Genomic DNA, 22,129 nt, shown 5'->3' with positions numbered 1-22,129 from the left:
CAGCTTTAGCTTTGTTTTTGTGCATCATGGCTTCTACAGGACAGGGAGCTGGTAAAGGAAAGCAACCATCCCGTCCTGTTGTTAATCATCACGTTGATCTATCAGCTCAGCTCTTAGAGGCAGCTGCACTGGGTAAGGCCAAGATAGTCAAGAGACTTTTGGATAGCCGTGTCAGTGTCAATTGTGCCAGTCAAAAGAATGAATCTCCATTGCTGCTTGCAGCTTCTTTGAAGGATCCCGAACCTAGGAGAACAATAGCAAATTTGCTGCTTGAGCGAGGCTGTCAGATAAACACTGCAGATAAAGATGGCCAGACTCCTCTCATCTCTGCAATTAAAAATCAAGACTTGGAGCTAGTTTCTACTTTACTCCGGAAAGGCTCAGACGTTAAAATAGCAGACAACGAAGGAAACACTCCATTGTGCCATGCAGCTCAAGTAGGAGATCCTGAAATTGTAAGGAAAGTACTAGGTGAGTCTCTCAAGCAAAGGATGCATGTCGATCAAAAGAACATCAAGGGACTCACTCCTTTACTGATTGCAGCTCAAAATAGTCACATAGAAGCTGCTCGAGTCCTTGTTGAAAAGGGTAAAGCGTCAGTCACTATACGAGACTTGGAAAACTTTATGACACCCGAAGACTGGATGAAAGAGACTAGTTGTTATGGGTTAGGAGAGTTGTCGTTCCTGTCACCGAAAACAAGACGGAAACGGACAAGAAAAGAAGTCAAAACTCTCTCTGATTTCATCAATGATTCCGATGATCACTTTGAATTTGATACAAGCTCTCCAAGTGTATTTCAGTTTCGAGTCAAACCAGACAAATTTCATTTGCCTGAACTGAACGAGCAGCAGTCAGGCAGAACTGGTGACTGGAGTGGTGGTAAATCAATGTTTGACGTTCCACAAACTAAACCAATCAAGCTCCCCTCATTCTCTCATAGAAAAGTTGTGCCACTAGCAAGCCAGAGAGGGAAACTTAAACTAAGTTTTGACAAGCTCCCTTCATTACCAAACTATTCGGTTAGCAGCAGCGGCAATAAAAGTTACAAGGCTGCAAGGAGACAAAGTGGCTTCTATTGTGAAGGCTCGCTAGAGCCACTGAGCAGTCCTACAGTAAAGTCAATACTTAAAAGACAAGACTCAATTACAGACGAAGGACCACGCTCACGTAAACACAGCCTACCGCTTCCTTTTTTACAATCTAATGATAAAAAATTTCCACACTAAAATAAACCTAATGCATTATAATTATAATTTTTAATAATTATTATTAGTTCAAGTTTAATGATAATACTAGCAAATATTTCTTGTATTACTGCTTCATTTCTCTTGATATTAATCATTTTTCTTTTCTTCCTCAAGGTCACGTGTATCGGATAACTCATTCCCAGTTATCACTTTGACAACAAGACGTATTATAAAAAAAAACCAGTAGATGTGTAGCCCGTATAGGACCAGGAGCATTATGTTAAAAAGGGAATAAAACGGAGCCTCGGGATAAAACTTTTGACTAACGAATCCGGTAGCATATAGCAACTTCACGGGATACCAGTACAAGCGAAAGAGTATCCTATGATGAGGGATAGTAGTCATAACATACATTACGACAAACAAGGGTTTACCATTGCAATACGAATACTGCAAAGAGAACATTCGCTATGTGTTCTGGTAGCTTGTAAGACTTCCCACCCCTGTCTTTGAAGTAAAGGATGGCCTTCGCCACTTCAAGGAAGACGTCAGCAAAATCATGAATAAAAAGAACTAGAAGACCAATGTAATGAAACCTAGGGGTATGGAATAAAAGGATAAACAACTGTCAATATCAAACGCATGAGGTATGGTATATGTACATTTAGAAGTTGACGTCTCACCTCATGCATAATGAGTAACCAAGGAGGCACAATGTAAGACCATGGTGTAGCATCTGTACAGCATAGTCCTTCCTAACAGTCTCAATGTATGTAGTGGCGTACATCATGTGAATGTAGAAACCCATTTGTATTATATAGCCAACGTATATATCAAATGGGACAAAAGCTCCAGCTATCCAATCTACAGTAAGAGATGCATTAGGTTAAATGTTTATAAGTGGCAAAAATGTATAAAAATCAGATTATCTAAAAAATATGAAAGCTCAATAATATTAGAATTAGCTCAAAATATAAATCAGATAAAACTTTAAACAATACTAACCTTCCCAGACTGTGAAGGGATAATAGAAAAGGTTCCTTTGGGCTATGGAATAAAAGGAGAGGAGCCATAAAGGCGCATACACTCCAGTTCTAAAGGCAGCCTCGGGAAACTTCTCCACGGCCTCTGGGGCCAATTTAAACCAAAGAGGTATCCGCTATAAATTAAATAGCTGGATAATGAATGAAATATAGGAGCTCACCTCTAAAAGTACTTTGTAGACGATGAATCTTAGAATAGTAAATAAAATTGCAGTCAAAATGATATAAAAGATATCTTTTAAGGTAATGTAGCTACAAATGTAATGCCATTCCCAAGTGTCTTTCAGCCATTGATTGATCCCATTGTGTGGAACTAAACTGTAAAAGAGATAATTGAGCCACTTAACAGCTGTTAGTTAATCAGTACGGCTCAATATGCTGGGTTTTATAATTATTGTTAAATGGTCACAAAAAATTTTTTTAAGCCGAATTCTCAATAATTTCCTCCTCCAAAAATTACCAGCTATACATAAAGATATTCACAGTATTTTCAGTTTAAATAAACGTTTATTTACTTAAGTACAGGCACGACAAATAAATGGCTTTGCAATGGTACACAAATATATGCTAAAATCAATTCTTATTAACATTGTTACTAACATTAAATTCTTATTAACATTAAATCATAATAGGCCTAGCTATAATTAAAATTCAAAATTATCAAATAATAAGATCCCACGCATTTAATTACGAGGAAGATCAGTATCTCTCGTTCAAACTTGCAAAGGTCAATGCAATTAGACTCATACCAGTTATACTTTTAATAGAAATACTATTTCTATACAGACATACTTTTGATAGAAGGTATCTTTATAAGCATAAAACATTTCCACGAAACAATAAACAGGGTTTGGGAAGGTAGGTGAGTATTTGCCATAATATCCTTCCGGAGGACTTTGTACAGAATCTCTCGCTGCTATCGCTGCAGGAGAAAACTCAGAAGAGAAAGACATAGCTATCACCAATTCGCCTCCTCCGTATCTCTTCGTAAAATCCCGGCAATGTTAGAAAATTGAATTCAATGGCCCCGGCCCCTTCATGAACATTCTTGTGTGGGCGTGTTTTGGTGACGTCACCACTTCAAAATGGAGGCCGTTGCTGCAAGAAGAAAACACATAGAAGCTCGCCTAGCTCAAGTAAAGAACCTACTAGACTCATTTCTCCTTCACTCTTTCTTTCATAATTTATTTTAGGATGAGGCAAAGATTAAAGAGTTATCAGAAAGATTGTCACAAAGCGAGAAATTAACAAAAGACATGGTAAGGTTGAAAACTTGTCTCTCTATATTTAAGATGGGACTTATGGTAGGTTGATATTCTGGACTCTTTTGATGGCCGCTTGACTAAAATGGATAAAACAATAATGCCAGTGTATAAGAAGACGAAACAATTGACAGCTTTACAAGAAAGTAATAGAACTATGTACAACTGTAGTGGATGTATTAATACATGTACTCTCTCTCCCCCCCTCTCTCTCTCTCCCTCTCTGTCTCTCCCTCTCTGTCTCTCTCTCTCTCGTTAGATATTGATTCTACAATGACTAAACTACAGCAAGTCATTGATTACCATCACGTTGCCGATGAAGTTGATCCAAAATTGAGAGAAGGGTACAAATACTTGCATGATTTATTATTAATAAGTAGCATCATTTTATTATTAAATTATTAATTAGCATTTTTAATGATATTTTTTAGACCTAAAGGTAATTTTGAAGCATATTTGAAATTATTGGACAAGTTAAGAGCTGCTGTTGATTTCTTTCGTCATAACAATCCGTCCAGCATGGAGTTATCACACGTGGTAAATGTTAAGTTAATATTATCAAAATAATTCCTTTTTCTCTAGACAACTTCATTTGATCGCGGTATCGAAATACTCGAAAAGAACTTTAGAGATTTATTGCGACATAATTCCGAGCCAGTTCCTTATGCAGTCCTTCAAAAGATGGTGGACTTGGAATTGTCACAAGCAGGAGATGAAATCCAAGCCTCACCCACTAAACAAGCCACGCCGACAATACAGCACCTTCCTGACGGTGTCGTGAAAGACCTCAGTACAGTTGCACGCTATGTCGTGACTTCAGCTGCTGAAAATAGAGGAGACATTTTGAATAATTATGGACAAATAAGGTCTAATACGTTGGGAAGGACCCTCTCTTCGTTTTATGATAATAACACACCAAGAAAGCAAGCCTATGCCTCTTCTTGTAAGATAAACATTTCTTTTACTATATCCTTAAAATACCCAAGACTATAGCCCATGGTTTTTTCCAAAAAATGGCTCCAAAATCACCCCCAATTTTTATTACATTTTCTGATACATATTGATGTCCTCATGCTGTGTAGAAAGTTTGAGGTGATTCCGACTAATATTTTTCAAGTTACGGCCATTTTAAGAAAATGTCAAAATTTTGAAAAATACCCAAGGCTATAGCCCATGGTTTTTTTCCAAAAAATGGCTCTGAAATCACCCCAAATTTTTATTACATTTTCTGATACATATTCAATTATTCATGTCCTTATGCTGTGTAGAAAGTTTGAGGTGATTCCGACTTCAATTTTTCGAGTTACAGCCATTTTAAGAAAACGTCAAAATTTTGAAAAATACCCAAGGCTATAGCTCATGGTTTTTTTCAAAAAAATGGCTCCGAAATCACCCCCAATTTTTATTACATTTTCTGATACATATTGATGTCCTTATGCTATGTAGAAATTTTGAGTTGATTCCGACTTTAATTTTTCGAGTTACGGCCATTTTAAGAAAACGTCAAAATTTTGAAAAATACCCAAGGCTATAGCCCATGGTTTTTTTCAAAAAATGGCTCCGAAATCACCCCCAATTTTTATTACATTTTCTGATACATAATGATGCCTTTATGCTGTGTAGAAAGTTTGAGCTGATTCCGACTAATATTTTTCAAGTTACGGCCATTTTAAGAAAATGTCAAAATTTGAAAAATACCCAAGGCTATATAGCCCATGGTTTTTTTCCAAAAAATGGCTCTGAAATCACCCCAAATTTTTATTACATTTTCTGATACATATTGATGTCCTCATGCTGTGTAGAAAGTTTAAGCTGATTCCGACTTCAATTTTTCGAGTTACGGCCATTTTAAGAAAACGTCAAAATTTTGAAAAATACCCAAGGCTATAGCCCATGGTTTTTTCAAAAAATGGCTCCGAAATCACCCCCAATTTTTATTACATTTTCTGATACATAATGATGCCTTTATGCTGTGTAGAAAGTTTGAGCTGATTCCGACAAGTATTTTTCAAGTTATTTCCATTTTAAAAACGAGCCAATTTCCCCCAAAACTGGCTTTGAAATCATTTCAAATTTAATTTTTTTCTCTTCTCCAGTTGCAGTCAAGCCTGCTACTCCAACAAAGAAACAAGGTGGCAAAAAGAAAGAGTTAGTTATGTATTTTATGAATTTATTCTGATTAATTTGTATCACAGTATAACTGGACTAGCAAGGAGTAAAATAGGTAAAATTTAAAAAATAATAAACAAATTATTATTATTATTATTATTATTATTAATGCAGTTCAAGGCAAGCTCTCAACTTCGTCATTACTAGCTGGAGATGGAGCAGTCACTTCAGATGAACCGTAAGAAATATAACTATTAATAACCATTAATAACTATTAATAACTGGTGTATAATAGGTTGGAGGGTGCAACAGTAGTTGTTAAATTGTCAATAATTTTAATGAAATTAATGAAGGTAATAATATCATTATTACTTATTATTATTATTATTATTATTATTATTATTATTATCATTATCATTAATTAGTCTGAATTCGTGTTGATGGAGCGTATCGTACCACAGAGACACCACAGTCATGTGTTTAACATCATCATATCAGAACCGATTAACTATCTCATATCCAAGGGAGATGTAAGCAACTGAAAGAGAGGAAGAGAGAGAAAGAATATATTATTTTATTTTGTATATTACAGAGTGTCCTCACACTGGCTCAGCGGCAGATGACAAGGCACGAGTTTCTGACAATTATTTCAATTTTAAAAATAGTCGAAGCACTTTACAAGACCCTCCCGGAATATAAATCACTTTTATTTGTAAGACAATGTTTAATTAATATTAATTAATATTCTCCATAGAATGCAACTGGAGGGGAGGAGCTATATGTGAAGTTTGGGCATTTGCTTGGAAGGTGTGAAAAACTAGTGAGTAATATTAGAATTGTACTTATAATTGGAGTATATATGGTATAGGCGTCAAAAGGATTACAAGATTACATCGTGTACATTAAAGTATGTTTGCATGTAATCTATACACGTTATTATTCTCTAATTAAAGGGCGACTCTGAAAAAGTTTCTAATCTTCCACGAGATGGAACAGTACACGAACTAACGAGCAAGGTAGCCATTTTATTTGTGGGTGTGGTTATGGTGGGTGTGGTCATTTAGACGATGTGGTTCCTGGAGCAAATGCTAACATTCTCAGACACTGTGGGCAGACTACAGCTGAATCACGGTGAGTAGGTGTGGCGTGATTGTGATGCTATTTTTTAATATTAGAGGGTTACTATGATCTTGAAGATTGTAGAAAAGCAGTTGGAAATTTTATGGGTAAGATATATTATATATATATTTTAAAATAATTATTGTACTAGTTCAAACCCTCAATGCCCTTGCATTGAATATGGAGCAAAAAGCCAGAAACTATGAGTCTCCTGTCCTAGCAGCTGTCTTCTTATTAAACAACTATTCATTTGTACACTCAACATTCACCAGGTGCAGGAGTAACAATGAGAGCTCCTGTCATTCTTTCTCTTAGGAAAGAGCTCATGCTTGACCTCATGAGAATGGCTTTAAGAGATATTGAAGAGAATTATGTAACTTTAATAGACAACCAGAGGAGCGGATATCAGAGAGGGTCAGAGAAAAACATTATTATGTTTATTGTTGTTGTTGTTGTTGTTTTTTTGTTGTGTATACAGGTTTGCTAAATTGTTGGGTCATTTGGGACATTTGTCAGTTAATCTTCCTCCCACTAAGAACCAAAAACAAGCACTGAAAGACAAGTTCAAAGTAATTATTATTATAATAATACTATTAATTATTGTTCTCCCCCTCCAGGGGTTTAATGTTGAGCTTGAGGAGCTATTCAAGACCCAGCAGCAATATTCAATCCCAGACCCCACTCTCAGACGAAGAGTGAGGGATGAAATAGTACAACTTGTGAATATACCCTATGAAGCATTTTATGACGAGTACGTTTGCATTAGTAAAATGAGTCAAAATTATGTTATTTTTCTAGGTATTCTGGGGTAAATTTTACTAAAAATCGAGATAAATATATAAAATATACTCCAGATGATGTTGAAGCTAAATTGCTTTCTTTCTTTGACCAGGGGGCGGGGCTTCAGTGAAGGCCACTCCCAATTATTTTTTCACCGTTTGTTTTTTAAGCCATAATGAACACTAACATCTACAATATACCAGTAATTTGTGTGAAAGATTTTAAAAATGAAAAAATTCCGTAGCTTTTTAAAATTAAAAAAACGTATAATTGCATACATGCAGTTGCGGCATAAAGTTAAAAACGTGGCTGTTACTGATTCATATCATTCTTATTATTATTAAAATTATAATTAATACAAAAACTAATCTCGAATGCTATCAAGTGTCAGATCAAATGGAAAATCATTTGGAAACACAATATAGGGTTTTATAAATTTCCCAGACTCCTCCTCTTCTTTCGTGAGCTCTCTGGGCCTATTAACACTAGCAGCTGCTGACTGCCCGCCCTCAGGAGGAAAGAGTTCCTTTGGCTTAATATTCAAACCAGACATTTGTTGAGCTACCAATTGTACATTATCACTGCCTGGCTGAGCCATTGAACCAGTCGATCTACCAGTAGCCATTGAACCAGTTGATTGACCAGTAGCCATTGAACCAGTGTACCCACCAGTAGCCATTGAACCAGTTGATTGACCAGTAGCCATTGAACCAGTTGATTGACCAGTAGCCATTGAACCAGTTGATTGACCAGTAGCCATCGAACCAGTGTACCCACCAGTAGCCATTGAACCAGTTGATCTACCAGTAGCCATTTGACCAGCGTGCCCACCAAACTGCTGATAATGTATAGGCGGTTGTTGACGTCCAGTAGAGGGAAATGGGCTGATATTCTCTTCAACAAAAACTCCACCTGGTGAAGACTCAACATGAGGAGTCCTATGACTATAAAAAGGCGACGGACTGTGATACTGGAGCAGGGGTGAGTCAATTTGTTCGGGGACAGGAGCTGAACCCATGGGGTAGGTAAAGTTTTGAATTATTAATGTCATATCATCAAGTTTACCATCCTTCCTGTCCCTCCTACATATCTCCCTGTACTGTTCCTTCACTCTATTCACGACGGCCTGTCCCACACGATCCAGTCTATTATGTAGCCTCATTTCATCCATCACGAGTCTCGCCAGCGAAGAGTGAAGCTCTGGAGGGTTTCTCGTGTTGATGCAAGACCCATATGCTTCGTAGAGCCCGTCGGACATTAGTATTAGAAACGTTTTATTTTGAAGATTAGAAATATCCCAAGGGCCGTTAACAAAAGGAGTGGCTATACCTGGCCCTTGTGAAGCAGACCTGAGAATAGAGTATTATTACAATATTATGAAAAACAGACACACTTCTTATACATACCTCAACACATCCACTTCAGTGTAGCCACCTTTGATTAGGTAATCTCCAATTGATCTGGTAATTTGAAAAGGTCCTAATCTTCGTAGCTGTAGCAGCTGTCCTATATCAAGTCCTAGTTTCTTGAGTCTATCTTGTTCCTCCGGGTTGAATACGTTATGATCATCGGAGAGTTGGGAGGCAATGATGCGACCGTTTTTATCCTCTTCACATAAAACAGCTCTTGAATCGCCAATATTAGCTGTATACAACCTACAATAGTAATAATAATAATAAAGAGATGGAGATTAGCCACACCTACAAGCAATACAGTATCTTACTGATTGTTCGTGGTTATCAATGACAGTACTACAGTGGTCCCTCCCTCAATCTGTGAGTCCAGCCTCCGCAGTTCATCCTGTTGTAAGTCACGATGACGTTCAAATGAACCACCAGCTGGTCTTTGCTATAAATCAAAAAGCACGCACATTAATTAATACATTAATTAAAGATTCTCCTCCCTTTCTCTCTCTCTTACATTTAATTCTGCTTTCAATGCTAATCTCCGTCCAATCGGATCGTCCATACCAACAAAGAAAGAGTCTTCGGTTTCTCTGAAAACCCTCTCCAGGAGCAACTTAGGGTCTTCTATTCTAGACTCTGAGAGTATCTTACCGGCTAAACTAAGCACAGTGAACTCGGCAGCTGATTCACCTTGATGGCCATCAAGGACCATACACAATTGGATATTACCTTGGCAGCCACTGTAGTATCTATAAAGATAGGGAGAGAGGGGTAGAGAGAGGGAGAGAGGGGTAAAGAGAGAGAGAGAGAGTGTGTGTGTGTATAACAATGTTAATTGGTGATAGTTCTGTGAACATGTATGTCCCACAGACCTGTCTTCATTGTTTCTGGTCTGTGATGATTGTCCAAATCTGTTAATCCGTTCATTGTTGGATATTCCAATGCTAGTGTTAGGAGCCTGCTCTGTCTTGTTGACCCAACTGTACTGGCGCTGGAGAAATAAATAAAAAAGAGAGACCAGAAAACGATACGTTTATAAAAGGCTTAGGACTAGAAGGAGTAGATTATATTACAGAAGCAGCTGTGTGTTACCTGCGTGACTGGAAACATGACCAGAGGAGATAGAGAGAGAGAAGGGAAGCCAGGAGAGCTAAGGGGATTCTCCTAAAGGAGGGGTATGTGAAGTATACGTGGGCGTAGTCTACCTGTAGGTGTGGCTGGCTAACGATTGGTAGGTGTGGTCTACACACGTGCTGCAATATGGACACTAGGAGCTCTTTAGGTGTTAGTTTCAAAGGATTGAAGCAAAAGGAAGAAGAGGAAGAGAGTGAAATAGACGAAGAAGAAGTAAATAACAAATAATGAATACCCTAAACTTCAAATTTAACCAGTTGGAGGGTATAAACGAGACAATTTTGGAGAGATTGGTTGGTCTCTCTGAGATGGTCCCTGACAGTTGGTGGAGGCTGAGCAAGAACGGGTTCTCATTCACCTACTGGCTGATACGTCGCTCTGCTTGGGTCATTGGTACTTCAATGGCTTTGCTCTGGTTTCCAGCTTTCATAGAAACCCAGAGACTAGAAATGGTAGCTATGCAAGACCTCCAAACTAAACAGGTTTGTGTACGATCAACTAGAAATAATTTTCTTGTGCTGACAATAATTAATAATATCGTAAATGGTTATGTGGGCATGGTTGCTCCTCCCACCATTAATTAATTTTTTTCCCATAGATAATGTTGGGACCTGGTCAGAGTCCGCTGCAAGGGCCACCCAGACCGAAAACATAATTTTAAATAATAGTGCGACGAAAAGACTAAATTAATTATTATTAGTGTTGTAATTTAAATTCATTTATTAATTCAATAAAAGTGTAGCAATAATAGTAATAATAATAATAATAATAATAATAATAATAAGCCTAGACCTGCTGGTAATTTTAAAGTTACTATGCTTGTGACATTAAAATGACAATAAAACGACACATAGTGCCCACAATAGTAATAATAATAATAATGCTTTTAGCAGATATTTTCGGGTCAATTTTCAGCAGCTCTTTCTTCATGACTCACAGCTTTCTTGTCCACGTTTATCAACACTCTCCTTCCTTTCATTCCTCTCCTCAAATTTCATTCTAAAGACAAACAAGTATCACAAAAATGTTATTTTTTCATACCTGTTTCGTATGATGCGATGAACTATATCGTTAGTAGTCAGTGGGTTGTTGCTATCAATTTGACGGAATATACCTCTATCACGTGCAACCTTATTTATTAATTAATTTATTTAGTTATCATTATTATTTATTGTTTCTAACTTGATAAGGATCTGAACCATCATGACAAGGTTTGATTGGTGTTCGACCATGAACCACAAAATCGACCTGCGAACACCACACCATTGCACATTATGTACACACATAAATATACATTATACTTTGAAAAAGTCGAGTAAATCCTCTTCAATTTGATAAGGAGCACCAATAACAACATCTGAAACATACTATAAACATTCAAACAAACAAAACGATAAACAATAAACAATGTGATATTAATCATACTCTGCAAGCCAGAGCTCCAAGGACGCGTTCATGTAGATTCATTATAGGGAAATTACGTCCTTTGTAAGAATTGACAACCTATATTGATATTTAGTAGTTCATTATTAATAGTTAATTAACTACTTACCCTGTCTTCATGTAGTCCGATTATAATATAATTACCGAATTGAAGGCACTTTTCTAAAAAGGCAACATGTCCAACGTGAAACAGATCGAAATCTCCAGCGACATACACAACTTTATCACCAGACTGTCGTGTAAAAGAACAATAGCAATGAATTATAATAGAGCAACAATCCTGATAACTTATAAAGGCTACCTTTGGTTCTTTGACGGTACCACCAGAGAAGTCAATAATTCTCTGTGAGGTTCTCAAAAATTTAAAGAGGCCATTGTATGGATTAGTACCTAAAGGATTCTGAGAGGTAGAGAGAGGGAGAAAGGTTATGGTAATGGCCCCCATTTCATTTACTGCAAATTTCTTGACTGGAGACTGAGCTACAATGTCCTCCTTTTCTGAATCAAGGAAATGCTCTTTTGTCATCAATAACATCCTAACATTCAATGAACATACAACATAATGTACTATACACATAAAAATGATGTCATACCTTCCTACCAGGTCAGTGGTAGAAACCCCCTGAGTTCTTTTAAAGGTTTTAAAACGACCGGCGTCAACGATAGCCTGATAGCTATGGGAACCATCAGGGGCAAATGTAATATCATCTAAAGATTTAGTAAAAATATACGATGCATGTGCATATAAGTGCAATACCTCCATGTGCACAGAAATCACAGTTATGTTCGTCGAGTATTGATACAGGAGTGACATATGGAACATCCTCTACGACCTGAAGGAGTGATTGAAGCTTCAGTTATTTATTGGAGTCATTAAATACTGACCTCATCCACCCACTTTATAGACCTCACCATCTTGTATCTTTTCAATCGGTTAATTAACTATTATCAACTATTAATGACTAACCTTTCTTTCTCGCTCATCACCGGAATGCCTTTGTGTCTCGTTACTTCCTCTAAACAACAACAATAAACAACAACAACAACACAAATAATTACTGTCGCTGTGAACTCCAACTATTAGTACATCTCCTAAAGCTTTTGCCTATTGATAACAATAATGAACACCCACTTTCCACATAATTGAACTACATACTTGTCTCAATGCATTAGCATGACCAAAATGAACCATATCAAAGCTGTGAGAAGATTATTGATGAAGTATTAGGAGAAAATTTCAAGTTCTTACCAGCCGTCCACCCACACACGGACTTGCTTCCTCTTCTTAGCCTCTGGCTCTTTGCTGGGGTCACTCTTGCTAGCCATAATTCCAGTATCTCCTTCTTGTGCAGATCAAACAGTTTTTTCTGATTGGGCGTGGCTTAAATTTATTAATAACCGCGTAAACGTATCAATAACTATCAATTAACTGATTTGAGTGACGTAATATAAAAAGCGAGGGAATATGTACTGAGCATGCGCAGAAATGGCCACGAGGTAAGTAAGGGCGGGGTTTAAAATGGCAGCAATTTGTGAGAAATTCACATTAATGATTTATTTATGATGTGTTAGGCTGGACAGGCTTTGGGTGCTTTTGGAGTGTGGCTCAACTCCAGTCACACGTAAAGCAGCTGCCCAACAAATAGGGGAAATACAGAAACTCCACCCACACGAGTTTAATAATCTACTGAGAAAAGTAAATTTTAAAAAAATCAAAATTGACAACAACAACAATAATATTATTATTATTTATTAGGTTTGCCAGTATTTGTCTAGTAAGAATTGGGATAGCAGGGTAGCAGCTGCTCAAGCTGTTGAGGCTATAGTGAAGAATGTGAAGCACTGGAACCCTCCATTTAATAATAAAGATGAAGAGAAAGATGCATTTAAGACCAGCGAACAACTTTCATTTGAAACATTTGATATTACACAGGTATGAATATTAATTAAGTACTTAATTAATTAATTAATTAGGTGTTAAAGTATGGCACTCCATTGCTTAGTTCTACTGGTGATGAATATAATCAACTTGAGAATGATGTCGAGTATCAAAAAATGACGCAAAAAGTATAATGACAAGTTGATAATTTCTATTGTTACTGTTCTTATTAGGAGAAAGCCACATATCACAGGCAACAGTTGAAACAGAAGTTAGGCTTAGTCTCGCAAGGTAAGGTATTCTCAACTGGCCTGGAGCAGCTGTTTGATGATAACGATCTACTGACTAATTTCAAAAAACAGACAAAACCACTGAAACAAGTAAACAAGGATTCTTATTCTACTTCATTCTCCCTCTTACCTTCACTCTCTCTCTCTCTCTCTCTCTCTCTCTCTCTCTCTCTCTCTCTCTCTCTCTCTCTCTCTCTCTCTCTCTCTCTTCTCTCGTGTTAGTCCAATGTTGAAATACATGAGTTAACTGCTCTGAGTGGTATGAGTGCCAGAGAGAGAAACAGAGCCAAGAGAAAAGTTAAAATGGCTTCAAGGAAGGTTGCACGTGATAAAGAGAAGGCAGCAGAATGGTAGCACACTTGTAATGTTTGATAAAAGTATATCTCTTCTCTCCTAGCGATAATGACCCCACTCCTCCTACCAGCAAGAGGCTCAAGACATCTTCTGTAATGGTTGACCAAGCAGAAGGAAGCAATAAAATAATAATAGACCAAGTACCTGATACAGAGGCTTTCTTTGATGAAGTAATTTTGCTTGTCACTTTCTTAATTATTTACTTTATTTAATGGTTTTTGTAGTCCGATGAATGGCCTTTTACCTGGTTCTGTGAGTTCATGTTTCAGCAATTATTTAACCCCCAGTGGGAGGTGTGTAGTACATCAATATAATGCATGTACATTTCATAGTTCCCTTTACTCCATAGGTACGACATGGGGCCGGTTCAGCTTTAAGAGAAGTTATCAAGCAGCATGGTGATACAGCTGGAATATTGTCAACCACGCCCACTGAACAGGTAAGCAACTACAATGTTCATTATTATTATTATTATTATTATTATTATCATTATTATTATTATTATTATTATTATTATTATTATTATTATTATTATTAATTATTATTAATTATTATTAGAGGATTACTGTTAATCAGAATTGGCTCTCAGATGCTGCCATTAGGATAATTTGTGTGTTTGCTCTGGATCGCTTTGCCGATTTTGTATCAGATCAAGTAATTAATTGATAATTAATTAATGCTATGAATATGATTATAGGTGGTAGCACCTGTACGTGCCACATGTGCTCAAGTTCTTGGTATTATTTGTAAAGAACTTTCTGATGAGAATATTTATAAATTAATTAACTTGTTGTTAATATTGAGCCAGCAGGACCTCTGGGAGATCAGACATTCAACCCTATTAGGACTACAACACTTACTAGCCGCTAGAATGGTAAGAGAATTTATACCCAAGGGGGGCCCCTGGGGGTAATCAGTAAGTAAAATATGCACAATTTTCTAGGATGTATCCATTAACATATTACCAGTTGTTGGTGAGTGTATCATTAAAGGATTGCAGGATAATGATGATGATGTGAGATCTGTTGCTGCAAGAGCGCTCCTACCTGTGGCTGATCATTTACACACCTCTTTTAATGACAGAGTGAGAGAGAGAGAAAGACTAATGCTGTTGTTATTTTCATTTCTCCAGCTGGTAATGTTAGTACATATACTATGGGACAGTCTGCTTCATTTGGACGACCTCTCTTCATCAACAGCAGCTGTAATGGATCTACTTTCATGCCTCTTAACATACCTACCCAAATACAAATCAAATAATGTTTGTTAATAACTATTGATAACTTATTAATAACTTTATTAATAGGAGGAGGTGTCTTCGCTATTATCTGGTTCCTCATTGTCATTATTAGTCCCAAGGTTGTATCCATTTTTAAACCATACCATTCACACCGTGAGAGGCTCCTGTTTGAAAACAATCAATAATTTGATTATGATTCCTAACGAAGGGGCTACCCCTAATAAAGAGACTTCCTTGTGGCTCGAGGCTATTCTGAACGAATTGTTAAATAATTTATTTATTAGATTAGCTCTTGAGGGGGACAGTGGTGTTGGGAACGTAGCCTTTGAAGTAAGAGACTAGCTCCTATTAATGAAGAATCCATTTTTGATAAAATATGCTGTACTATAGTACAGGGACTTTTACCTGATTTTGGAGCGATTTAAAAAATTCGTAAAAAAATCCAAACTTGATCGGAATGAGCTAAAACTTTCTGTGCAACATAAGTACATGTATATGCATCAGGAAATAATATAAAAACGGAAAATTTTCTACTTTTTATTTTTTGCAAAATTTGGCCCGAGACCATGTACTATAGTACAGGGACTTTGGCCTGATTTTTGAGTAACTTTTAAAATTCGTAAAAAATCCAAACTTGATCGGAATGAGCTCAAACTTTCTGCGCAACATAAGTACATGTATATGCATCAGAAAATAATATAAAAATGGAAAATTCTCTCCTTTTTATTTTTGGCGGAATACCCTGTACTATGTGGTTATTAGTATAATTATCATTTTTCTCTAATAAAGAGCACTGTAATTATTAATTTCTTATTATTTGATTTAGGTATGGAATCGAGTGGTATCGTTGGTAGATGGTTCTAAATTGTGTGAAATATTATCGAAAACTTTAATGAATTGGTTATCAATATTAGTGACTCCACCCATACAATCCATTGACCTCTCACTACTAGTAATTAATATAATCCTGTTGTTTATTGTTGTTTTTATTGTTTTGCTTTTAGAATGGCCTTGCTGGAGATGTTTATTTGGGCGGTTGTTTAGGAGTTGAATCGATTTCTGTCAAAGAACAAGCAGCTTTTAAAGCTAGAGTCACTTGCTCCAAGTAAGAAAGAAATGAACTATTTCTATCTAAATTTTTAATTCTCTCTCTCTCTCTCTCTATGTAACAGGTGCATTGGTTTATTAGTTGGCTCCATTCCTTCTTCCTCTCATGCTTTATTATCAACTCCCGTCTCTCAGATGCTCTCCAGTAACAGTTCCATTTGTAAAATACTGGCCTCTTTGCTAATAACTTACTGGAAAGATGCTCCGCCACAACCAGATATCATAACCAGTCTGACCAGTTCTCTTACTGAATATTGTGTATATGAAGAAGTCACACCATTTATGGCATCATTGCAAAAAGACTGCTATGTACGTACTGTACATGTACATGTATGGATTATGTGTTACATGTACATGTACACGTGTTTAGGTTCTTGTTAGCGGTTTAGAGAAAAAGGGTATTGATGTCAGTGGAGGAATAAATCCAAGGTGCTTTTGCCATATTAATTATTCATTATCTTTTATTAATTAATATTTATTGCTAGTTTATATTCTGTTGAGTTTGCTGTTCAACTGGCTGGCAGTACTTATTCCAAAGGAATAGAAACTTTGACGTTAACTGACGAGGAGAAACAAGTAGAGAAACAAATCAATTTATATCATATCTCTCCTCCTCCTTTAGGACTTTGAGTCGTATCATCGCAACCTACTAACAAGCATTGGCCAGTATCAAGAGTATCACTCCTCATTGCAGCTGTTAGTGCAGACTACAGCTGCTGGTAGCCTAATATCCCTCTCTTCCCTCCCTCCTAAGCTAAACCCTATCATTCGACCACTGATGGACTCCATAAAGACACACAGTGATCCTTTGCTGCAGTCACTCACTTCACAATGGCTGAGTGTTCTTCTTGAGTTATCCATCGACAGGACTCCATCTCCTAATAATAAGATAATTAAGAACCTAGCTGGGTATTTATGTTGTGATTCTAGTCACACTCCTCCAATTAAACCAGCTGATGGTACTGGACAGGAACAATCAACCCACACCCACCAGAAGAAGGACAGTTCTAATAGCATTAGTTGGAGTATTACTGATGGAATTATATCACTAATGAAAAATAATAAAGTATGTTTCATTGTATGTGGTATATGTGGTTGTATAATTTATTATCATTAGCAGGTATCCAAGTCACTGAAGTCAAGAAGAGGTCCTGGGAGACCAGCTGGATCAAATAGAGAGGCTAATGGCTCTAGTGGATTGACTGGAAGCAATAACGAACAGAATGTGTGTTCTAATTGATGACTGTGGTTAACCCTGTGGTTATATTAATAGTTATTAAGTGTCCAGAGGAGTGGAGGTGAAGCTGGACTGAGTGCTTTAGTGGGTCATTTTGGATCAGAATTATTCACTAAACTACCTCAACTGTGGAGTTTGATAAACGATCCGTTGTCTAATATTAGAAATGAATCTAAAGGTATTTACTTATTATTATTAATGATATCACTGATCAATAAATATAGTGTTTACTGATGATGATATGAAAGCAGCTGCTGCCATTGTCAATGGATTGCAAATATTTGAAACACTTTGTCCAGCGATTTTAGACTCAACGATAAAAGAAAGAGTAAATACCAGCTGTGTATTTATTTATTATTTCGTTAAATAGTTTTTCTCTCTACTACCATCCCTTCTCTCTTGTGTCTTGTCTCCTTTTACCGCCATTAGACATATGGGAGCTCGATGTACAGCTGCTCTAGCTATTATCAATATTCATGAAGTCTTGATGGTATGTTCTGCATTGATGGTTCAGTGGTAGAATTCTCGCCTGCCACGCGGGAGGCCCGGGTTCGATTCCCGGTCAATGCATAGCTTTTTTTTTTTTCCTAAACAGACTTTTGATGTTTATACATTGTTTTTTTTGCAGTTTTTCATGGATGAAATACTTCCTTTTTTGGGCGACACAAAAAATATAGAAAATAGACAAGGAGCAATTGAAGTCATAGCTTGTAATGAAAATCTTTTATTTTATTTTATTTATTTATTTTTATTATTAAATAGGTTTTATAGATACATTAGATATTAATATCTTGTGGTACGTAGTATTACTTGTGATGCCTGTACTGGGTCGGATGAGTGATCAGGATAATAGTGTTAGACTAATGGCGTCGCATTGCTTTGCTAAGCTTGTAGCACTAATGCCACTTGAAGTAAGTTCAGTTAAAATTGATCATTACAGGGATTGTATGACACTGATAGTCTGGAGCCGTTGATCCAGCTGGTGTCTCTCAAGTTTTAGTTGATAAGAGAAATAAAGAGAGAAAGTTCCTAGAGCAGCTGCTTAATCCGAGCAAACTTGATAATTATAAAGTACCTGTACCGATTAAAGCTGAACTGAGAAAGTATCAACAAGTAAGTGATATTATACTGATTTCCTGAATCACTGATGCTGATATATTAACACTGATTCCATTAACACTGATATTGATATATTAACACTGATATTGATGTAGGATGGGATCAATTGGTTAGCTTTTTTGAACAAGTATCAAGTACATGGTATCCTCTGTGATGGTGAGTTATTAACGTTAACCCTTTAGTCACACCTCTTTTTATAACTACTAATCCTTTACAGATATGGGATTGGGTAAAACCCTTCAATCAATATGCATCATTGCTGGAGACACATTCGACAGGAAGAAGCAATACGAGGTGCGATCTTGTTGTCATGACAACCTTATGTGTATTGTTGCTAGGCAACTGGTCACCCCGATTGCTCTCCCCTTCCGTCCATTGTCATATGTCCGCCGACCCTCACTGGACACTGGTATTATGAAGTGAAGAAGTTCTGTGAATTGGAGCATTTGAATCCAATCCAATATTGTGGACCACCTGCTGTTAGGGGAAGGTACATATACATGTACACAATGATGCGATGTGTTCCCTCTCTCTCTAGGCTGCAGAAAGTTGTTTCCGATTATGATTTGGTGATTGTGTCTTATGATATTGTTAGAAATGATATTGACTTCTTTTCGTATGTTAATTACTATGTTATATATACCCCTGACCGTCTCTCTCTCTCTTTTAGTGGCATCCATTGGAATTATTGCGTTCTTGACGAAGGCCACATCATAAAGAATACAAAGACAAAAGTAATCATTTTTAAAGGAATTATTATTATTATTATTATTATTATTATTATTATTATTATTATTGTTATTATTATTATTATTAATAGGTTACTAAAGCTGTCAAGTCCTTATTGGCTAATCACAGATTAATACTCTCAGGCACTCCCATTCAAGTATAGCAATTAATTGACCACACCCTTTTCAATATTTCTTCGTGCTCATAATTAGAACAATGTGCTTGAGTTATGGTCACTGTTTGATTTCTTAATGCCCGGTTTCCTTGGCACTGAGCAGCACTTTAACATTAGGTATGGTCACCCCATAGTACTGAGTAGAGACGCTAAATCATCGTCCAAGGAACAGGAAGCTGGTAATAATAATAATAATAATAATAATAATAATAATAATAATAATAACTAAGTAATGTGGGGTTGTGTTACATTTAATGTAACATTTTCTCTTTTTCTGATTTCTTCAGGTGCTCTAGCTATGGAGGCGTTACATAGACAAGTCCTCCCATTTTTATTGAGAAGAATGAAAGAAGACGTATTACAAGACCTGCCACCGAAAATAATACAAGACTATCATTGTGATCTCAGCCCCTTGCAAGTTAGTTATACCCCACCTCCCCCCTCTCTCTCTTTTATTTCCTCTTCTTCTTCTTTAGGTTTTGCTTTATGAGGATTTTGCTCAAAGTAGAGCTAAACAGAATGTGGAGGATACAGTGTATGAAGGCACAGCTGGAGCTGATGATAGTGAACCGCCAGAAAAGAAAAAGAAGAAGAGCAATCCGGCACAGGGTCACGTGTTCCAAGTAATGGAAGAGCTCGTGGTCTTGGTTTCAATCTCTTTCCTTAGGCATTACAGTATCTTCGTAAAGTGTGTAACCATCCCCTACTGGTTGTTAATAAGGACCACCCATTGTATGACAATGTAATGAAGTTTTTAAATAAAGATAACACAACTCTACATGATATAACACACTCGGCTAAGCTCCTAGCACTGAAGTATGTACCAGCTGTTAGTATACCAGCTCTCCCTCTCTTTTTACAGACAGTTGCTCAATGAGTGTGGTATTGGTACTAATGATGTAGACTCACTGAGTGATGCTTGTATTGATGGAGGTGGATCTGTTGTCAGCCAGCATCGTGTGCTCCTATTCTGTCAGTATAAAACAATACTGGATATAATTGAAAGAGATCTGTTAAAGTAAAGAGCCCAACTATATTATATTTATTTATTTGTTTTTTAGAGTTCATATGCCTTCTGTAACTTATTTAAGATTAGACGGGTCAGTCCCACCTAAAGACAGACATGATCTGGTACACAGGTAAAGGGAGAGGGAGCTGGTACACTGGCCTTATTGTGTGAACATAAGGCCATTCCAATCAAGTTGGGATTTTTTACAAAATTTATAGTTTGTCTCTGAGCATGTAGTTGCATGATAGTTAATTAAATAGTTTATTATTCATTGCTAGGTTCAATATGGATCCCTCAATCGATTTATTATTATTAACGACACACGTTGGTGGGTTGGGGTTGAATTTAACTGGAGCAGACACTGTCATATTCTTTGAACACGATTGGAACCCAACCAAAGACCTTCAGGTAATTGATGGTGGGTGCGGTAATGGGTTATGGTTTAGGGCGAGTGTATGGTGGTAAGTATAATTAGGGCACAAGTTGTAGACACCTTTATCTTGAGGCCAGATTGTTGTACTAATGGTCTCCTTGAGGTTGTGTTTGTGAACAGTGATTTAGTTGAGTGTGTGTGTGTGTCAATAGGAGCAGGTGTTTTGATGGTATATAATGATAGGAATGCTAGGAATGCTGTCTCACTCATTGTCTGCTCCATTTGTAAGCATGTACACTAAGTATAACCAATAGTTAACAGTATAATGTGCTCCCTTGAGTTTACCATACATGTACATGTATCTCCCAGTACTATATCCCTCCTTTTTTTGCCTGAGGATTATGACTATGCTTTTCACTATTAAAGCCAATTCTTGTATTGTTAGGCAATGGACAGAGCGCATAGGATTGGTCAAAAACGTGTTGTGAATGTGTATAGGCTGATAACAAGAGGGACACTGGAGGAGAAGATTATGAGGTAAGTGTTGATCCCCTCCTCTTGTTGTTTTGTTACTGATTTAATTTATTTGTTTGTAAAGTGTCGATTTTAAATGAATTATTAATAGCTATATAAGCCGGTTACATTGTAACCATGGTAATTGGTATTAATTAAGAAGTATTTAATAGTATTATAGTAAGCTTTGTGTCTCTTTCTGTAGTTTGCAGAAGTTCAAGTTGAATATTGCTAACACAGTTGTCACTCAAGAGAACAATAGTCTACTATCAATGAATACTTCTGATTTTCTCGATCTCTTTCAACTTGGAGAAGGAAAAGGAGCAGCTTCCTCTTCTACTGCCCCCTCTACTGGTGGCTCATTAGAGGCAGGGATAGGAGGAATAGGAGGAGGAGGGTTGAAGAGTATTTTGGATAATTTGCCCGACCTCTGGGATGACAATCAGTATGATACTGAATATAATATTGAGAACTTTATGAACTCCTTAAAAACGGATCAGTGACAGTTATCACCTCTTCGTTAATTTTAATGTGTAATCATGTGAATGCATACAGTGATGATGATTATGATAAATCTTATAAAAAGAGACCTGGCAACATAGTATAGTCAAGAGTACA

The 22,129-nt window shown here is 36.8% G+C and overlaps 7 protein-coding genes and 1 non-coding gene across 10 annotated transcripts; 5 read left to right on the top strand and 3 right to left on the bottom strand.

The window, feature by feature from the left end:
• Window positions 1-5: 5 nt before the first annotated feature.
• Window positions 6-1,354, top strand: LOC105313072 (ankyrin repeat, SAM and basic leucine zipper domain-containing protein 1-like). The gene has a single exon (XM_011406204.2). The coding sequence runs from the start codon at window positions 27-29 to the stop codon at window positions 1,227-1,229; it is 1,203 nt and encodes a 400-aa protein (XP_011404506.1). The 5' UTR covers window positions 6-26; the 3' UTR covers window positions 1,230-1,354.
• On the bottom strand, window positions 1,205-3,233 carry LOC100641959 (ceramide synthase 1-like). Its single transcript, XM_003382784.3, has 6 exons — window positions 3,026-3,233; window positions 2,395-2,551; window positions 2,196-2,349; window positions 1,874-2,054; window positions 1,625-1,786; window positions 1,205-1,572 (listed from the first exon to the last, which is right to left on the bottom strand). Exons 1-6 carry the CDS (start codon window positions 3,184-3,186, stop codon window positions 1,338-1,340), a joined length of 1,050 nt encoding a protein of 349 aa, XP_003382832.1. The 5' UTR covers window positions 3,187-3,233; the 3' UTR covers window positions 1,205-1,337.
• A 49-nt stretch (window positions 3,234-3,282) lies between these two features.
• On the top strand, window positions 3,283-7,766 carry LOC105313064 (exocyst complex component 7-like). The gene is made up of 22 exons (XM_019996793.1): window positions 3,283-3,369; window positions 3,427-3,492; window positions 3,542-3,641; window positions 3,755-3,839; window positions 3,927-4,032; window positions 4,078-4,438; window positions 5,592-5,643; window positions 5,691-5,719; window positions 5,779-5,842; window positions 5,900-5,957; window positions 6,030-6,134; window positions 6,197-6,316; window positions 6,359-6,424; window positions 6,473-6,511; window positions 6,558-6,620; window positions 6,669-6,735; window positions 6,780-6,830; window positions 6,875-6,995; window positions 7,039-7,137; window positions 7,202-7,292; window positions 7,341-7,474; window positions 7,522-7,766. Exons 1-22 carry the CDS (start codon window positions 3,319-3,321, stop codon window positions 7,631-7,633), a joined length of 2,040 nt encoding a protein of 679 aa, XP_019852352.1. The 5' UTR covers window positions 3,283-3,318; the 3' UTR covers window positions 7,634-7,766.
• Window positions 7,767-7,826: 60 nt separating this feature from the next.
• On the bottom strand, window positions 7,827-10,102 carry LOC100641832 (TGF-beta-activated kinase 1 and MAP3K7-binding protein 1-like). The gene is made up of 6 exons (XM_003382783.2): window positions 10,002-10,102; window positions 9,782-9,900; window positions 9,424-9,658; window positions 9,227-9,351; window positions 8,910-9,158; window positions 7,827-8,852 (listed from the first exon to the last, which is right to left on the bottom strand). Exons 1-6 carry the CDS (start codon window positions 10,017-10,019, stop codon window positions 7,868-7,870), a joined length of 1,731 nt encoding a protein of 576 aa, XP_003382831.1. The 5' UTR covers window positions 10,020-10,102; the 3' UTR covers window positions 7,827-7,867.
• Window positions 10,103-10,117: 15 nt separating this feature from the next.
• Window positions 10,118-10,791, top strand: LOC100633456 (mitochondrial import receptor subunit TOM22 homolog). Its single transcript, XM_003382717.3, has 3 exons — window positions 10,118-10,256; window positions 10,301-10,525; window positions 10,642-10,791. Exons 1-3 carry the CDS (start codon window positions 10,170-10,172, stop codon window positions 10,696-10,698), a joined length of 369 nt encoding a protein of 122 aa, XP_003382765.1. The 5' UTR covers window positions 10,118-10,169; the 3' UTR covers window positions 10,699-10,791.
• A 61-nt stretch (window positions 10,792-10,852) lies between these two features.
• Window positions 10,853-12,865, bottom strand: LOC100641706 (ethanolamine-phosphate cytidylyltransferase-like). 2 transcript variants are annotated; one of them, XM_003382782.3, is made up of 15 exons: window positions 12,736-12,865; window positions 12,643-12,685; window positions 12,546-12,591; window positions 12,454-12,502; window positions 12,372-12,408; window positions 12,244-12,319; window positions 12,080-12,194; window positions 11,941-12,022; window positions 11,788-11,886; window positions 11,596-11,718; window positions 11,469-11,546; window positions 11,345-11,410; window positions 11,226-11,291; window positions 11,085-11,173; window positions 10,853-11,042 (listed from the first exon to the last, which is right to left on the bottom strand). In XM_003382782.3, the coding sequence occupies exons 1-15, from the start codon at window positions 12,810-12,812 to the stop codon at window positions 10,970-10,972; spliced, it is 1,119 nt and encodes a 372-aa protein (XP_003382830.3). In that variant the 5' UTR covers window positions 12,813-12,865; the 3' UTR covers window positions 10,853-10,969. The 2 variants fall into 2 exon arrangements, with proteins under 2 accessions (XP_003382830.3, XP_019852399.1); XM_019996840.1 differs by having other exon boundaries at window positions 11,788-12,022.
• Window positions 12,866-12,962: 97 nt separating this feature from the next.
• On the top strand, window positions 12,963-22,112 carry LOC100641579 (TATA-binding protein-associated factor 172). Of its 2 annotated transcripts, none has more exons than XM_019996771.1 (42): window positions 12,963-12,983; window positions 13,059-13,182; window positions 13,243-13,419; window positions 13,461-13,553; window positions 13,599-13,745; window positions 13,878-14,005; window positions 14,053-14,179; window positions 14,234-14,302; window positions 14,359-14,448; window positions 14,568-14,663; window positions 14,707-14,883; window positions 14,953-15,093; window positions 15,142-15,270; window positions 15,316-15,579; window positions 16,076-16,201; window positions 16,254-16,354; window positions 16,422-16,665; window positions 16,727-16,785; window positions 16,842-16,932; window positions 16,979-17,422; window positions 17,477-17,581; window positions 17,630-17,771; window positions 17,818-17,921; window positions 17,964-18,083; window positions 18,222-18,303; window positions 18,356-18,504; window positions 18,554-18,706; window positions 18,808-18,868; window positions 18,930-19,006; window positions 19,051-19,202; window positions 19,251-19,328; window positions 19,383-19,446; window positions 19,533-19,598; window positions 19,654-19,795; window positions 19,904-20,034; window positions 20,093-20,239; window positions 20,284-20,432; window positions 20,479-20,634; window positions 20,678-20,755; window positions 20,904-21,033; window positions 21,444-21,535; window positions 21,717-22,112. In XM_019996771.1, exons 1-42 carry the CDS (start codon window positions 12,973-12,975, stop codon window positions 22,012-22,014), a joined length of 5,514 nt encoding a protein of 1,837 aa, XP_019852330.1. In that variant the 5' UTR covers window positions 12,963-12,972; the 3' UTR covers window positions 22,015-22,112. The 2 variants fall into 2 exon arrangements, with proteins under 2 accessions (XP_019852330.1, XP_019852324.1); XM_019996765.1 differs by having other exon boundaries at window positions 17,474-17,581.
• Trnag-gcc (transfer RNA glycine (anticodon GCC)) lies at window positions 18,093-18,163 on the top strand. Its single transcript has one exon. It is a non-coding gene; the product is annotated as a tRNA-Gly (tRNA).
• Window positions 22,113-22,129: the final 17 nt, after the last annotated feature.

The sequence above is a fragment of the Amphimedon queenslandica genome, unplaced genomic scaffold, assembly GCF_000090795.2.
Source record: "Amphimedon queenslandica unplaced genomic scaffold, v1.1 AMPQUscaffold_13519, whole genome shotgun sequence".
In the NCBI taxonomy this organism is placed as follows: domain Eukaryota; kingdom Metazoa; phylum Porifera; class Demospongiae; order Haplosclerida; family Niphatidae; genus Amphimedon; species Amphimedon queenslandica.
Note: the sequence above shows the minus strand (reverse complement) of the source record. Positions and strands in the feature narration are given on the sequence as shown.